This window comes from Ascaphus truei, chromosome 4 (assembly GCF_040206685.1).
Source record: "Ascaphus truei isolate aAscTru1 chromosome 4, aAscTru1.hap1, whole genome shotgun sequence".
Classification (NCBI taxonomy): Eukaryota; Metazoa; Chordata; class Amphibia; order Anura; family Ascaphidae; genus Ascaphus; species Ascaphus truei.
The window spans coordinates 231,804,279-231,823,166 of NC_134486.1; the positions used below are offsets into that span (position 1 = coordinate 231,804,279).

At 43.0% G+C, this 18,888-nt stretch overlaps 1 protein-coding gene across 3 annotated transcripts in view; it reads left to right on the plus strand.

Moving 5' to 3' along the window:
• The window catches only part of SNX9 (sorting nexin 9), a 154,092-nt gene that overhangs the window by 93,109 nt on the left and 42,095 nt on the right, over positions 1–18,888 (plus strand). For 2 of the 3 annotated variants that reach the window (XM_075596990.1, XM_075596991.1), the window contains 2 exons: positions 11,077–11,227; positions 18,502–18,643. In XM_075596990.1, coding sequence (XP_075453105.1) covers positions 11,077–11,227; positions 18,502–18,643 — 293 coding nt within the window. Of the gene's footprint in view, positions 1–3,134; positions 3,216–11,076; positions 11,228–18,501; positions 18,644–18,888 lie in introns of all 3 variants that reach the window. The other variant, XM_075596988.1, reaches the window with a different exon arrangement.

Genomic DNA, 18,888 nt, shown 5'->3' on the forward strand with positions numbered 1-18,888 from the left:
AAGTTATATTTAAACTGTCCCAGGAGTGCTACACTGAATGAGCTTCTAGCTAGAAGATATAGGTGTTAAAAACATATTTTCTTCTCATTTTTGATATATTTATTTATAATTCGCCTAGTGTTATCTTTGGCATCTCTTTTTGGTATAAATCCGGTTTGATCCCCCTCTATCAATTCCGGTAGATATTCGTTAAGTCTATTTGCTAATATCTTGGCGAGGATTTTGACATCTACATTTATAAGCGATATTGGGCGATAGCTTGCACAATTTAGTTTGTCCTTGCCTGGTTTGGGGATAACTATTATATGAACTTCTGACATATACTGGGATAGATTACCCGTATCTCTCAGTGTGTTAAGCATACTTTGAATATGTACTATTAAGGAGTTGGCAAAAGTCTTATAATAGGTATGTGGCAAACCATCGGGTCCCGGGCTTTTCCCATTAGGCAGATCTTTTATTACCTTTTTTATCTCCTCCCACGTTATGATAGCATCTAATTTAGCTCTTGCCTCAGGTGTGATTGTTTTAGTTTGGATATCCTTCATAAATATTTCTATATCTTCCTCTATATACTCCCTTTTCTTTTTCTGTACAGCCTCTATATTATATAACTTTTCGTAAAATAGCCTGAACTCCTCTTTAATGACTTTTGGATCCTGTGAGACTACACCATCCTGTTTCCGAATTTTACTGATATTAAATTGGCTCTGTTTCTGTTTTAGTTGATTGGCCAGTAATCTATCCATTTTATTACCTTTCTCGTAATATTTATGTTTAAGCCATACCAGTGACTTTTCTATTTTTTGGGTTGTTAACAAATTAAACTTTCCTCTGGCTGTTATTAGTTCTGCTAGTATCTCTTTATCGGCTGTTCTTTTATGTTTTGTTTCTAGATCTTGGATTAGTTTACTTATTTCTATCATTTCTTTTTCCCTTATTCTTTTCCTAAAAGAGGCTTGTTGGATAAATACTCCTCTTATAACACTTTTATGAGCCTCCCACAATATTGCCGGAGATATATTTTCTACATTGTTTTCTGCAAAATCATTTTTAAGAGCGTCCTCAATTACTAGTACTACATTACTGTTTTTCAGTAGCGACTCGTTCAGTCTCCATGACCACTCACCTTTCTGTATAATTCCTACCTCTAAGTCAATTTCTAGGATTACTGGTGCGTGGTCTGACCACGTGATATTGCCAATAATAACTTTTCTTATTTCACTCACATTAACTCCAAACACTTTTGTAGTGTTCCCTGGTGCTTTTCAAAATTCACTTTGAGCAATTCCTGCAGCAATTGCCTTTTCTGTTGCTCCGGACAACTAATTTTTAGATCCAGATCCAGTATTTTTTTAAGTACCGTATATCTTACACATACATGTAAATATTTTGATAAGCTGAGCAAATTGTAAGAATGGTTAACCGCCAAATAATTATTAACATTTAAAGTGGTCAGGGTTATGGAATAGTTTGAAAGACCCTGATTTAATGTGTATATCTGTTCAACAATATAGCCCCGATAATAGTAAGGTAGAACTACGGGGTAAAGAGATTTCGGTTCATTTAATAGCTATACATATTGTATGGTGAGGTTCTTCCCTTCTGTTAAAATTTGTGTGCGCCTGTGTGTAGTGTGCGTTATATGTATTGCTATGTTTGTGCTATTGCATTTCTTATACCTTTTTGCATCTTGTTGTAATACAGTACATAGAAAATGATCCTGGAATCACCAGTGTTTAATCTGGTATATAACCAGTGTGACCCTGCTACTGCGCTTCTTATCTGTACAGTATATCTTCCTGCTCTTCACATATTCTGATTTCATAGCTATAAAGTCTCATTCATATCTCAAGGGTAGCTGACCTTATTTGAGTAGTATTCCTTGATTGTGTAAATATAGAATAATCTCCGTACTGTGAATAATTAGTATGTTTTCAATGAAGTGGTTCAGTCTGTGTATATTTTTTGTGACCTGTAATTTTGTGGTACTCTGGAGGAGAGTTGTTATGCTGCATGCTTGTACGTATTGCTTTTTCTCCTGCACTGCATTGCCTGGAGGTAGGCTTGTTATCTATTTGTCTAATTTGAATCTTGGAGGTGAATGGCATGTGTGTATCTGCCATGCTGCATGCAGCATGTGTGCATTTTAAACGTTTGAATCGTTACAGCAAAAAATACAATATAACATGTATTTTTACTTATGTACCCATCAGCCATCTTGATGTGTTGACAATCTTATACCCCAAATGGACAGGTAACTGTAAACTGTACCATTTTTAGTCTGCACTGCTCTGGGAGCTACTCAGGACTTTCACACACTGTTAAGTGTGTATAGATACTCTGTATAGCTCTGTATCGTTGATGTATGTATGATCGTTGCTGCTTTGACATAGATGTACATTAAAGTGATGCATGAATTTTCACCCTTGGTACTTACCAAGGTCTAAATTAAATAGTTCAAAAAGGATATGCATCAGGATTGTATACTGCTGTTGTCCTACCTCTTCTCAAACATTCTGTCAGCGGTAAGCTTCCTTTGTGTTACTTCTTGATAATTGGACAAAGAGGGGCAGTACATGCCGCACAGGATATATTTTGGAGCCTGTTTATCTCTCAGTTCTGTTATGAAGACTCTGTGCATCTCTAGTAATATGCAGAATGAACATGCTGCTTACTCACTGTTGCTTGCAACCAAAACCACCTGGGGCCAATATTTATTAGGCAGTGCTTTTCCATAAAACACCTCAGGAGGACACCTCATGGCCCGTTCAAATGAATGGGTGGTATGGTGTCTTCCGACCCTGGAAGGTGTCGTATGGTGTCTTCCGACCCTGGAAGGTGTCGTATGGTGTCTTCCGGCCCTGGAAGGTGTCGTATGGTGTCTTCCGACCCTGGAAGGTGTCGTATGGTGTCTTCCGACCCTGGAAGGTGTCGTATGGTGTCTTCCGACCCTGGAAGGTGTCGTATGGTGTCTTCCGGCCCTGGAAGGTGTCTTCATGGAATAACACGGCTTAGTAAATATGGGCCTATTTATTTATTTTTGCTACTTTTTTTTTTTTTTTTCTGTTGCTTTTTCTTCTCTCCTATCACTCCCTCTTTTCTTCTTTCTTTTTTTACTATTTGTATTAAAGATGGAGCATTTTGTTCCTGTGACACTGACGGGTACTGAGGAAAGTGACAGACCGTCACCACCTCCTTCTCCCGCAGACCAGGTAATGGAGCACTGGATACAGAAGGCAGCTACATGACTCTCGGATTGTCTTCCCTCGATGACTTGATTATAACCTGAGAAACTGGATGTTTTCTATCCATACCAGATATGCTTTGGTGAAACACACGTAGGGCTTTGCTCTTTGTGGATGATGTGGCAGCTTTTTAAAGATATCAATCAGGACATTTTGATGTTATGGGATCGGACTGTGATGTATTTCTTGAGTGTCTGTCTTGGTGCAGTCAGTATGGATTTTTGTATTTTCTGTTGTGTGATTTCACTGACTGTATAGCAAGCCTAGTAGTGGCTCATTGTATTTATACCTGTAATTATACACCTTAAAGAGCAGAATATAGTTCAAAGGTATAGTCCCACATAGGGCCAAAGTAAACTAATGGCAGTAAAACATAATGTAACTGGTAGATATTGCGTCATGTGCAGTTGAAAGGAAGTCACGCTTTAAAATAACATATCTAATATAACTGAAGATATATAATAGCCTATTCATTAAACGCCAATATTGGCAATGCAAAATTGCCAGCAAAAAACCCTGCATAATTTGACATCTCCGTCAAATGAGAGAGAGAGAGTTAGTTTAGGAGTGGGTCCATTTGCTCCTATATCCCCCCAGAGATAAACCAATACCCCCTGTGATGAGACAAGTGATACCTAGTACCCAAGACTACTACTTGATAAATATGCAAATGCATCAATTGAATATCTCGTTGTTGTGGAGGTTTTATTTATTTTAATTTGAGTGCACCTGAAAACTCATTGGGGTTTGGTGCTGCTCACCATTCTCTCCCTCCCTAGGATGTCTCCTGGAGGCAAGATTTCTGCCTGTGAGTTTTAAGCCCCGTACAGTCAGTTGTTCCTCCATGGATTATGAATGGACAGAAACATCCTATTGTTTTATGCAATCTTGACTTGCCTAATGAAAGTTTGCTATAAATAATTATTTTGGTGCACAATTTCCTTTTTCTTGTTTTACTCTTTGCAGTCTTGGAAAGCTCACTTTGGGCTTTTCCTTCCTTTTTTGCTCACTTTGGGCTTTCCCTTCCTTTTTTGCTTTCGCTGTAACAAGCAATTTCTACTGCATTACTGGTAACTGAATTTCTTTCTTCCACCAACATACAGCTGCTGTTCCCTTTTACTTCGTGTCAGACTACTCTCTTTATCTGAGTCATTTTTTCCACCAATTTGTTTTTTTAGAAGGATTTTTACAAAGAATGAAGACACTGGATTTTCTGTAAAAATCCTCCTCTATAATTGGGAGCTTGCTGCTTTGTACAGCAGTACTAATAACATTGTGCACTTTCAGCCATATTAGGGCTTAAGGAGTGGCTTAGTGGTAAGAACACTGCATTCCAGTTCTTTTTATGACCTTGAGTGATTCCTTGTGCCTTAAGCACCAATATTAGAGTGTACACTCTTTGGGACAGTGAAGCACAATTTGTGTAACTACTTTTTCGTACCAGCTGTTAGTTCGGATGCTCATTGTGAGCAACAACTGCATTTTTTCCAGACCAGTTGCTTTTGGCTTATTGGGGTGAAGCAAACGTAACCTAATTTCCACTTGTGTGGGTCCCAGGATCGCTCTTGCGCATACGTTGAGGACAAACTTTTGCAGCTGAAAAGGTAATGTGTCATGCCAGTAATTAACCACACAGGCTTTTGGTCCGCTCTCCTTTTTAGGTGCCCTCTAGACATAGCTACTCCATCATGGGGTCTGGCACTCACTGTGCACCATGACATAGTTTGATACGTCATAATGTTCCTGCTTGTTTTGCAATCTATGTGCAAGTGGAAAAGAGAGAGGAGGACACCTATTGTTCCGTCATCAGTGACCGGTAGTGCCGGGAGGGGCTTTTGCACTCTAGTGCCACAGCCCCTCTAGCACTCAAAGGGTTGAAAGTTGTCTGCATGGGAAGTGCATCAAAACAGAACAGAAAGCATTAAACAAAACAAACTAATCCATATGGGCTTCCAACCTAAACAGGTCAGCCTTCTGAGAGGTGGTAGAGCTACAGTACACTTTCCTGCCTTTAAATAGCTCAAACAAGCCAACAACAATAGTCCAAACAAGGCAACTGCAGCCCCCAGAGAGTTGAATCCCCAATACTGCTGTTGCTATGTGACTTTGACTGTGTTTCTCTACTGCTCTAACATGCCACGGGAGCTTCTGCAACAGTGCTGCAATAATGCTCCAGTCCTGCTCTTGTATTATTTGCTGGCATGTTAGGTACTTTTGTATTGAGCTATATAGTAAGACAGTCAGACTTGGATCAGTGTCATATAGAACAAATCAGTGATACATGCGCTCCAACATTAGATTCCAGTCCTCTTGGGAAAATTCAATAGTATATAGACACCAATATAGACCACTGGGGCTAGTGAGGTAAACCAGCAATAACCATAACAATAATCTTGATAGTAGTAGAGTCAATAACAGGATATCTATATCCCTGAAGGTCAAGGCTGAGAAATAGTAAACTCAGTCAAAAACCTCATTGGGAAAATCCTAGACTCACATCTGATATGAATGAAACCATGAAATTGTAATGGTGTACTCACATAGATATGCCCCAGTCCAGTGTGTCTTTGTAGGCGTGCAGCCAGGAGAAGTAGTAGAAGTCCAAGTAAAGAGATAATCCAACGCACAGCCAAAATAGAATGGGTCCCAAGCCAAATAGTAAAAAGTAAATCTTTTATTGGTCCATGTTAAAAAAACGGAGTGTACTTACCTCTGTATTTTTTAACATGGACCAATAAAAGATTTACTTTTTACTATTTGGCTTGGGGCCCATTCTATTTTGGCTGTGCGCTGGATTATCTCTTTACTTGGATCAATGTCACACTGTTGACCTGGAATAATATGGCGTATATGATGTATACACATACTCCTGAGAGTTACCATGGGGATACTGTAACAAAAGTGTGAACTTCGCTTCAAAACGCAGCAAAAATGTAAAAGCAAATAAACCATTTGCGCCAGTGACATATATGAAACTTGCTAATCCCACTGCTCACATTTGGCACAGATTTCTTGAGAACACTGTTCAACGCCCCCTAAACCTGACCTATTAATTTGAGGCAGAAAGGGGAAAGCTGGACCAGTTTTAGGTGCAACTTTTAATTCCTCTCATTATAATATTGCACTGATTATCTCCTATGCTAACTTTTCCCGTAACCACTCTGCAGAATGCTTACAGCGCAAGTGGAGCACAGAAAGGAGTAAATCATCTTCCTATATTGACCGTTAAAATGATGCAATTTGCACCTTTTTTGATCAGTTTACCATTTTCCAACACTTGATACATATCCCCCAGTGTACAAATTGGAAAATAATAAAGATACAACAGACTATACACTATATCAGCTATATCAGTATATATTATAATATTCTGTATACTTTAATATTGTACAGCAGATAGAAAATATCACCACGTCTCGGGCAGGTCTGCAGTGGCGTAACCACCGTGCTGCTAAACCCCCGAAAAGCAGGGGGGGTTGGGGACTTTGCCGGCGCTGGAAATTGGCCGCAACGAGGGACAGAGATGGGCTCAAGGTCTGCGCTAGCTAATGCCTCTCTCCCTCACTGCTGTTTGATGCGGGGGTAGGGAAACAGGGTTGGCCCAAAACAACTACTTACGCCACTGCAGGTCTGCAACCCTGTTTTTAACCATTATCTCTTGGCATACAGCGCTTCCACCGCAGCCAGGGCTTCTGGGTAACGACATGCAAATGAGCACATTAATATGAGACGTAACAAATTAATATTAGAAGTAACATTATAGCAAAGAATAGAGTATTCAAAACGTAATAATCAACATAAACCATTTCACACCCGTGTGTATATTGTAGACATGTATGTGTGTATGTATACACTTTGATAAATCAATGTGTTAATTATTTCAGTAAGCGTCCATCGCACCTTATGTTTAATTGGGCCGCACTAGCACAGCAGTGGGAATCTCACTCTCACCCAGTATGTAGGCCATTGAAAAAACATAAATAATACAGGACTTTAAAAAACATGAGCCAAACAGCAAAAAAAATACACATGAACTAATTTCAAGTAATACCCAATGTATACTGCTTGTGGTAGGGGCTAGGTAAGGTTCAAACATGCGAGAGCAAAGAATGTAGCGGGCAAAATCAATGTGTTAATTATTTCAGTAAGCGTCCATCGCACCTTATGTTTAATTGGGCCGCACTAGCACAGCAGTGGGAATCTCACTCTCACTCTCACCCTGCCCTCTCCTTCGGTGGCCTTTCCTTCTCCCACACTCCGCGCACTGATGGCAGGGGTGGAGGCGTGGGGCTCCTGCTCTCCTCTCTCTGTCGTTACCGAACCCTTCCTATTCCTCCGTCTCTTGCTTTTTCCTCCTTTGAGGCTCACACTGTCCAGATTTTCTCTCCTCTCCCTGTTCATGTGGCGGTCATTTATCGCCCACCTACCTCTACTCATCTCCCTTCTGCCTTTCTCTCTCACTTTGAATCCTGGCTCTTTCTTCCTCTCCTCAGACTCCCCTGTTCTTCTCCTTGGGGACTTCAATTGCCACATTGATGACCCCTCTCTCCCTTGGGCTTCTCGCTTTCTTTCTCTGACCTCTTCTTTTGGCCTTCAACAGTAGACTGCAGCCAGCACCCACAAGGATGGCCACTACTTAGACCTGGTTTTCACTAAGAACTTCTCTCTCTCCGATTTCTCCATTTCCCCTTTTCCTCTCTCTGACCATCACCTCATCTCATTCTCTCTATCTCGCTTCTCCCCTTCTCCACCTCCATCTATACCCCGGTTCTGCAGAAACCTGCGCTCTATTCACTTACCTGACTTTGAGTCCACTTTACGCTCCTCCCTCTCCTCTCTCACCTCCGCTACAGACCCCGACAACCTGGTCAGGAACTACAACTCTGTCTTGTCCTCCTCTCTTGATCTACATGCCCCACTTTCTCTCTGCCGCACTCGCCCTTCTAACCCTAGACCCTGGCTAAATTCCCACACATGCATGCTGCGTTCCTCCACTCGTTCCTCTGAACGCCTCTGGAGGAAGTCTCACACTCTCGCAGACTTCCTTCACTACAAATTTATGCTATCCTGTTTCAACTCTGCCCTCTCGCAAGCTAAACAAGCCTACTTATCTGCACTAGTCAACATGCACAAGTCTAACCCACACCGACTGTTCTCTGTCTTTGATACTCTACTCAAACCACCCTCAGCTGCCTCTCCTTCCTCTATCTCCGCTCAGGACTTTGCTGACTATTTTAAGGAAAAGGTGGAATCCATACGTCAGAACATCCCCTCTGTTTCTTCTTCCCATCCTACACCTCTTCCTAACTCTCCTCCTGCCTTCCTTGACTCTTTTTCCACTGTCTCAGAGGAGGATGTGTCGCTGTTGATCGCCACTTCTCCCTCTACCACTTGCCCTCTTGACCCCATTCCCTCCCATCTCCTAAAACCTCTTGCTCCTACTATAATCCCTACGCTCACACACATTTTTAACTCCTCCCTCTGCTCTGGAACCTTTCCATCCTCCTTCAAACATGCAACAGTCATACCATTACTCAAAAACAGCAAGCTTGACCCTACCTGTCTTTCTAACTATCGACCTGTCTCCCTCCTGCCTTTTGCCTCTAAACTCCTTGAACGTCTTGTATTCTCTCGCTTGCTCAATTTTCTCAACACCTATTCTCTCCTAGACCCTCTACAATCTGGCTTCCGCACTGCTCACTCCACGGAAACAGCCCTCACTAAAATAACTGACGACCTCCATGCTGCCAAAGACAGAGGTCATTACACTCTGCTCATATTACTTGACCTCTCTGCAGCATTTGACATCGTGGACCACCCTCTTCTCCTTCACATTCTCCATACTCTTGGTATTCGGAACAAAGCTCTATCCTGGATCTCATCCTACCTCTCCCATCGTACTTTCAGTGTCTCTTCTGCTAACACCTCCTCCTCCTCCTCTATTGATCTCTCTGTGGGGGTACCCCAGGGCTCTGTCCTGGGACCTCTTCTCTTTTCTCTGTACACACTGTCTCTAGGTGACCTAATAACATCTTTTGGGTTTAAATATCACCTCTATGCTGACGACACACAAATATACTTTTCAACACCTGACCTTACACCTGCTATACAGACCAAAGTTTCTGAATGTCTCTCTGCTATATCATCCTGGATGGCCCTCCGTCGCCTTAAACTCAACATGGCTAAAACAGAGCTCCTCATACTTCTTCCCAAACCTGGCCCTACTACCTCCTTCCACATTACTGTTGGAACTACGATCATCCACCCAGTAGCCCAAGCACGCTGCCTAGGGGTCACACTCGACTCCTCTCTCACATTCACCCCTCACATTCAAAACATTTCTAAAACTTGTCGCTTTTTCCTCCGCAATATAACAAAGATACGCCCTTTCCTCTGTTGCTCGACTGCTAAAACTCTGACTCAGGCCCTCATTCTCTCCCGTCTTGATTACTGTAACCTCCTGCTGTCCGGCCTTCCTGCCTCTCACCTGTCTCCCCTACAATCTATCCTAAATACTGCTGCCAGAATCACTCTACTCTTTCCTAGATCTGTCTCAGCATCTCCCCTCATGAAATCCCTCTCCTGGCTTCCAATCAAATCCCGCATCTCACACTCCATTCTTCTCCTCACTTTTAAAGCTTTACACTCTTCTGCCCCTCCTTACATCTCAGCCCTAATTTCTCGCTATGCACCATCCCGACTCTTGCATTCTGCTCAAGGATGTCTTCTTTCTACCCCCTTTTTATCTAAAGCCCTTTCCCGCCTTAAACCTTTTTCACTGACTGCCCCACACCTCTGGAATGCCCTTCCCCTCAGTACCCGACTAGCACCCTCTCTATCCACCTTTAGGACCAACCTTAAGACACACTTGCTTAAAGAAGCATACGAATAGCACTGTGAACATTCTGAACACATGATACATAAAGCTTGGCCCCCTGCAGACGCACTTACCAGAACTCCCTCCTACTGTCTCTGTACGTTCTCCCTACCTACCAATTAGATTGTAAGCTCCTCGGGGCAGGGACTCCTCTTCCTTAATGTTATGTTTGTCTAAAGCACTTAATCCCATGATCTGTTATTTATATTATCTGTTATTTATTCGATTACCACATGTATTACTACTGTGAAGCGCTATGTACATTAATGGCGCTATATAAATAAAGACATACAATACAATACAATACCCAGTATGTAGGCCATTGAAAAAACATAAATAATACAGGACTTTAAAAAACATGAGCCAAATACCCAAAAAAATACACATGAACTAATTTCAAGTAATACCCAATGTATACTGCTTGTGGTAGGGGCTAGTTAGGGTTCAGACATGCGAGAGCAAAGAATGTAGCGGGCATTGCAGAGGTGATGCAGGAGGTGGGCACCATTTTTCTTGTTATATATTGTTTTAATATTTCTGCAAAACTGAACTATTGTTCTGTGCAATATTGATATGTAACCGTGATCAGGAAGAACAGAAGGAAAACATAAATAGATCTTTGCATCAGCGCGGTGTGCCTGCTCCTTTTATTGAAGAAGTGTTCATGTAAAAAACCGCTGGCTGATCATATTTCAACAGGAGTAGTTTAGTTGTAAGAATGCTTGCTTTGAAGTGGGTGACGCTGCATTTAATTCCAGTGTCAACTCATGTAACTTTGGCAAGGCACTTTATCTTCCTTTTCCTCCGGTATTAGATTGTAAGCTCTTTAGGGCAGAAACTCATTGTCCCTGTAAAAGTATATATACAGTGTCTATTGTCATCTTTATGTAGCACAATATTAATTCAGCAGTTTAGACAGAAGCTAATATCATTCATCTTTGCATGAACCAGGTAAAAAATGCGGGGGACCCATGGAATGCAACCAAGTCTTCGGGTGCGGACAATGCAAGCGACGCTTGGGGTACGAACCAGAAAAACAACACATCGAACAACTGGGAGGCTTCTGCAGCATTTGGTCATCCTCAGGCTTACCAAGGTCCAGGTGAGAAGCACAAGGATGGCGGAATATAACACTTCAGTGATGCTTGTATTGTTAATTCTGGAAATAGATACCCAGCTTTCTTACAAAAATCTATTTTCGCGCTAGCTGTATGGTTTAGAATGGGCTTCGCTATCCTTACATTGTGCTTGTGCATTTTACTATGCAGAGCCCTGCATAATGTTAGGAGAATTTGCCCTGCCATTTCTTTCTTCTAGAGTCATCTAATGGTTACCTTTGGATCCCCCCATACCAGAGCTTTGTTATTAGACAGCTTTTAGATTTTAAAGAGGCAGTCCAGCGGCACATTAAAACAAATGTTATAATATATGCAGCCTTTGATTACCTTTATTGAAAACTAATTACCTATGTTATTGATTAATTAGTTCTCCCGTAATCGATAAGTAAAGATCCTGCTTCCCAGGGTTGACTAAGTGACTGACTGCCGTTCAGTTTCAATGAACCCTTCAGGCAATGTAACTCAGCAGCTACAATGTATTCTTACAGTATATTACTCAGGTAATATGTAGTTATGGGGCAAAAGTCCCAAAAACAGTGCTCAATCTCGTTCAGAACTTCAGTAGATAATAAAAATCCTTATTTTGTTGTGGAGTCAGCCTATAACCATAACTTTTTAGGTATTGGACCCAGTGCTTAGTACATGAATCTATCACATATGACAAATAACATGAATAAGGGTTAACGTACCGTTACTTTGTAGGATTGCGCCCTACATGACCCTTGTGTTGCCGCACTGTTACCGGTCATCCAGTCTCAATGAAGGGAGACATACAATACTCACATATGGCTGTTCCCCTGTGCGTGCATCCACGCTCGGTGTGCAATATAACAGTAGGAAGGATCCGAAGATTCCAGCGGTGCACAGCTTGTAGAGAACAGCGTTCTTGTAGAGCACAGCGTTTCGGACCTGCGTGGTCCTTAATCATAGAGCTCTATGATTAAGGACCACGCAGGTCCGAAACGCGTCAGAGTGTGTCCCCCATACCATATGTTTTTTCAATAAAATTTCATTTTTAATCTACACATTGCTGGTCTCTCATCTCTACAAGCTGTGCACCGCTGGAATCTTCGGATCCTTCCTACTGTTATATTACTCAGGTAATATCTATTGTTACAGTTTGCAGCTCAAACTGCTGGGAATATTGGCAACAAATGATCACAAACAGGAATGTGTTGCAAAGATCTTGCACTGCTGGGGAAGTGTGCTAAAATCTGCTATAGAAATCAAAGGATGCTCAATGTATTAAAACTCATTAAAAATGGCATTAAGAGTTGAATTAAAAAAATGTAATAGGTGTTATCTAATACTACACAACTGATTTAGGTAAAAAGAATATTGCATGGATTTCTCCTTTAAGAGCAAATCGTCAGTAATGGACTTTCACCATTTTAAGTCTTTCTGTGCCACATTGTTACTGAGTTGAGAGAGAATAGTGTGCCCAGTACATGTAAGCGCCCCCATTTACCCGCTGCTCCTTGTGATGGGAGCTTTGTGACAGGCTATAATAATACACCAAATATAACTGGGTTGAACTGAACGAGACTTAGATATGATAAAATATAATTTATTTCTTGAAAAAGGTGAACACATGAGATTATACAAATAACAGACAAAATATGGACACTCACTTAAGATGGAATGATGAAACAGTCATATCTGGACTGGCAGTTCATACAGCAATCTTCATAATCATCAAGACACGAAAGACATTTGAGTAAGGGGTGAGTCTCTGACTTATATACCATTTCAACCCTTTTCTTGCACTCAAGGCGCCGAGCTGTCTAGCAAAAATCTCTTTGAAGGAGATTTTGGCTTCCCTGTAAGTGTGAAGACCGACACTTAAAAACACTCAGCCCCTTTGTTCTTGCCCTTAGCATAAACAATCAGGACAGTTAGCTTTTGATCACCGGGCTATGTTAATTCTTCAGGATGCGCTTCCTGCCTTATTTAACATAAAAGATGGAGTCTGCATTTTTCAGAGCAGATCCAAAACCCCATATACATTTTAATACCTACACATATTAAAATACCCGGTTCTGGAAGGTCCAGTGGGTCCAAACTTTCCAGACCTTAATGCCGGAAGTGGTACACTATAGGGTCCAAATTTCAGCCCGCTACGACCTTCGGAACCGGAGTTATACAAATATCACATAAACCGCTTCATATTTTATTATAAAAATCTCCGCTAAAAAGAAATCTCAGCGTTTCACTAAATCCCCATTGAAAACAACAGGCTCCACCGCCATGGGTTTCAATGGAGCAACTCCGCCGTTGTCGTCAATGGAGTTTCCCGCCATAGACTTTCAATGGAGGAACCGCCGCCATTGAAGTCTATGAGAAAATCCACAAATCTTTACCTTCGTCCATACTCCGTCTGGTTGGTCTGAGGGGGCTGGGAAGGGGCATGCATTAAAGCCTGAACCTTGGCTATATGCCACCCAAATCCCATCCCTCTGATCATTTCAGAACCGGAGATATGGATTTACACATTTCAACATTTTACACTTAGTCGTTTTTTCGCCATGCGGCTTTTCCCCATTGGAATCAATGGCCGGCGCCGCCATTGACAATGCATGGCGCCTGCCGCCATAAGATTCAATGGTGCGACCCTCCTTCTCCGCTCGACCCTTTACGGGGGTCCCTCATTCCCGTACCCGGTGTGGATCGTGTGTGGGGGTTCCTAGGGGTTAGGGACAAAAATAACTTTATTCCCAGGGGCCCTAGAACCCAAGATTCCCACGCCAATTGTCGTTGAATTTGACCGTAGTGATTCAACTCTTTTAAAAGACATTGTATCCGCTTTTGCGGTCTGCGGTTTGGATGGCTGCCAACCTGTTCCTCGAGGCCGGCGTTGAGGAATCTCCATTGAAGTCAATGAGCCCATTGACTTACAATGGGAAACCGCCGCTCCTCCTCTCGGACGCCACATGCTGGTCGTCGCTGGAAAACAGGTCCAAAACTGCTACTTCTGCCATTAGAAAGCATGGAGGCTCAATGGCGACCTATGGACGGCTGCAAAATGGAGCCTGAAAAGGCGGGAAAATTACACAAAGGGCTATAATCACTATTTTAACATTAACCCCTTCCCTCCCGCATCAACCCTAGTGTATGTGTGAGTGCAAACACCAGGATAACACAATACATTTACACAGGGGAATAAACATTTGGATACTGAAGCAAGGCAAAACACATTACTGGACCTCAGTCCAGTTAACCCCTTGCTTCCCAGGTGAGAGTAGAGGGTGGCCAAATGGGGTGTAACCCCTTTAATCCCGGGCCAAACCCTCTCTATCTTGACACTCCTGCATACACTTTCTTTTTGGCAACCACTACTTTTGCAACAAGTTCTCTCTAACAAAGTATCATCTGTTACCAACAATGCTTCTAGGCACCCATGGTTGTATATATTATGCCACAATATAGAGATGGAAAACAGTTTTATCCTCAAACCCCACTTCCACTAAGGTGCCTTAAGCCATATTTCTCTTTTAAAATTGTCCTTTTGTATTTACCCTAATCACAAACTTCACTATCAAATTATCCAGTGGCGTTAAATGCCAAGGAAAAACAAATGTAAAATGAAGGGTTGTAGCGCCTCTTACATTTGCTTAAGGCTGCGTCCATAGAAGGACAAGCAGTGCTGAGGCGTGCGGACGCTCCGCGCTGAGCCCCTGCATCCTCAATGAGGGGGCTCACGCGAGCGTCCGCAGGCGTGCTCAGGCTTTGGAGTTTTCAGCCGAGCGCCAAGCTGTTTTTCAGCGCGCTGTCGGCTGAAAACATCCAATCAGCCTTAAGCAGCGTCAACGTCACGGCGCCGTGACGTCGGCGCCGTGACATTGACGTCAGTGCGTCGCGGGCGATTGGCCCAGCGACGTCACTGCCCCGCCTCCAACCACCTCCCCCTGGCTCCCTTCGCGCACGCTGGCTCGCCTGCAAGTCCGTGCAATCGCGCTGACTGAAGCAGGCGAGCCTCAGCGTTAGCGCGCATCTGCTCTCCCCACCCCTCTATGGCCCGGGCCTAAGACTGGGAATGTTTTAGGAAATACCTAAAACACAGGGCAATCACTTCAACATGATTCCTTAGCGTGCCCCTCCACAAAAGCAATATAAATGATATATTCAGTTGAATACAAAATGTTAATGATTGTTGGAATTGTGCTCTTGTAATGAAATGTGAGACGCTGTTAAACATATGTTGAACTATGAAGGCAATGGTAAGCAAGGTACTGTATGGAAAGTGCTCTGACGTGTTGGTCGCACCATATTGTATGGCTGGGGTAAGACCCTTGAGCTTTGTAAATGTTTTAGTTGGATAGTTTTCAGGTTGTATATGTTGACACTGTGGCTTAAAATTAGCAAGCACAGCATGCAGAGTCCAGAGTGCCTTATTTATGGATCTGGTGCCATCATCATAGACCACATTGTCTAGTGGTGTCTGATTTTGGGTATATAAGAGTACATATTAAATTTTCTCTGTTCAATAACTCAACCATTAACAGTATAGTAAATCCTACTCTACTATATATACTATATACATATAGTTTGTTTGCTAGCGTGGAGCAAGGTTAAAACATAAGAAAAAGGGTACCTCTGTTTTCTCATTTTCTAGAACTCAACAACCATGTTTTCTCAATAAATTTCTCCAGGTTATTGTCGCAAAAAAAAAAAATGATTATGCCATTCAAATTAATATTTCATTGGCATGGAGGAAGATTGAAAATCATCCCTCTTCTTCCGTTTATAGACCTGTACAGTATGTACTAAGGCGATTTGGGAGCAGAGAAAGTGTGTTTCGATGCACTACAGTACAATGTTAGTGGGGCACAGTTGCATCAAATGTAGAAACCGTTTCTGTTATCTGGTTCAGGTTGTTAGAGAGGAAAAAATTACAACCTTAAGCTGGGCAACTTTTTTGACGCATATAGAAGGACGTAGAAGTGATGCACACAGGTGCAGTATTTGTTTGCATCTCACTAGAATTTGTATATTACTAATGCTTTTTTTTTTTTTAACCTCCAAATCACAACCAGACTTACAATTATAGAGCTTGATTTCTTGATGCTAAGAGGTTGAAATTTAAAATGCTGCTCTCTGCTGCAGTTTTGCTCCAAAATATATTTAGTACATAGGTCCTATGGTATGTATGTATTTATTACAGGACACATCCTCCTAAAACAAGGAGGAGCCGGCACTCCAGAGGTCTTCATACAAAATATAAATACATTTTTAATCCACAGATCAACGTTTGGGTCAAACACACTGACCTTTGTCAAGACCATCTTGACAAAGGTCAGCGTGTTTGACCCAAACGTTGATCTGTGGATTAAAATTCTTTTTTTTTTTTTGTATGAAGACCTCTGGAGTGCCGGCTCCTTCTTGTTTTAGGAGGATGAGTCCTGTAGTGTAGGTCTCCCCAGCGGGGGATGATCGCTGTGCACCTGAGGCAGTTACATAAATCCAGTGAGTGCACCTAATTCTTTCTTCTGTATATATTTATTTACAGGGCTCGACAAATTATAAAAATGCTGCTTGCCAGACAAAAAAGGGATTCGCACTGTACAACTGAGCGTGCCCTCCTTCTCTCGCCCACTCCTTCTCTCGCCCCCCTCCTCCTCTCACCCCCCCTCCTCTCATCCCCCCTCCTCTCACACCCCTCCTTCTCTCACCCCCCTCCTTCTCTCACCCCCCTCCTTCTCTCATCTCCGTCCTTCTTTTCCTCTCACTTACCTGGCTTCGATGGAGCAGGACAGCCGAGGAGGAAGACAGTGGGCGGGCGGGCGGAGGCAGAAGAGGAGGACTGAAGACCACGGGAGCGGAGCGGCACAGGAGGGCAAGACAGCTGGCGACGGGAAAAGAGGACCCCCATGTCAGTGGAGCAGGGCAGCAGAGGCGTTAGAAAGCGGGCAACGGCGGCGGAAGCAGGACAAGAGCAGGAGAAAACCATTGACACCATGTGAGCAGCACAAGAGAACAGCCGGGGAGGAGCCCACCCCAGCAGTCCGTTCCGGAAGTCTTTACTGACTTCCGGTGTCTGATGCTGCTACAGCGCAGCATGATGTCAGTACTCTTCTCCTGCTGCCGCCGCCCACTGTCCGACACCTCTGCTCCACTGACATAGCGATCCTCGGTCCTCTTCTCCCACCACCAGCTGTCTTCCTCCGGTGCTGCTCCACTCCTGTGGTCTTCAATCCTCGTTTTCTGCCGCCGGCCGCTGCCTCGCCAGCTGCTATGGGCAAGTGCATTTTTCGGGCCCTGTTTATTTATATAGTGCCCGCAGTGTACTCAGCGCTTTACAAAAGAGACAATACAGTACACGGAATAATACAATTAGTGCAACAAATAAAATCGGACAATAGGTAAGGAGATGCCACTGGAAGCATACGATCTTAAGTGGTATTTTGGGAGACAGCAGGTGAGGGAAGACGTGCCGTAGATGGCAGCTCTTGACCATACTGGTTGATAGGAGCGACTATGGGTGTGGGACAGTAGCCATAAGCCCAGGCTATTGAAATGCTTAACTTAATAGTTTTAAGGTTTAACTTAAAGGTGGGGAGAGATGGTGCTTGGTGTATACTGAATGTGAGGGAGTTACACAGGTAAGAGGGGCAGGGAGGGGGAAAAAAGGTTGACGGCTAGAGAGCAGTAGAGGTGAAAGGGGTGGAAAGGAGGCTGTTATGGGTAGTGTGCAGGAGACGAGCAGGGGCATTGCGAGACATCAAAAATGATATATTTAAGGAGGAGCAGATGATTGGAGAGCGTTGAAAATAAGGAGGAGAACTTTGGTCTCCATTATTACCTAAATCAATGCAGACTTTTCCCAAAATTGTTTTGAAAATAATTTTGTCTACCCCTTTTTTCTCCTAGATTTAACCCATTCAAGTTATCACATCAATTAGTTAAAGTTTGTTCTACACAGGACTTGCTTGTAACCTTTCCCCTTCCCATATGATGTACCTGGTATGGCACAGGACCTGACCTAGGCCCTTCTGACGTGCCACATACATCATGGTAAAATTGCTAGTTTTCTAACGGATGATCGGACTAAATCTTCTGTTGGAGCGAGCGGCTTGATCGAAGTGGAAGTGTAGACCCCACTTCTGTTTACTTCAGCAGGAGGGTGGTCACATCAGTGCTGTCGCTACTGGATAGGTCACGGTTGCAAATAGCTGAAATTCTGTGATTTTAGTAGCGGTGTCTCAATCTGTGGCAGTTTTTTCCCCCCACCTAGTTTTTCGTTTCCGCTTCTCCCCTTCAGCTGTTGATGATGATGAATGGGATGACGACTGGGATGACACAAAGTCCTCTCCACCGGGTTACCTTGGCTCAGACACGTCTGAAGCAGGAGCATCTCAGCGGGGAGCTGGACGCCCAACATCCATGAAGATACCTCTTAACAAGTAAAGAGAGTTTCGTTAATTAAACAAAACATTAATATCCAAAGGCGGGCTGCATCCTTGTCAGATAGTACAAATCAGAGATGGCTGATTAGAGTACGTCATTGATGGTAGAGATTTAGAATGCCTGAAGTGCATACACTGGTCTACACAGTGTCTTACGCTTTTCCCCCCCTACCTACCCCACGTTTACAGCCATGTTCTGCGCTCCAGAGGTTTTCATCACTATGGATTCTCTTGACATGTAT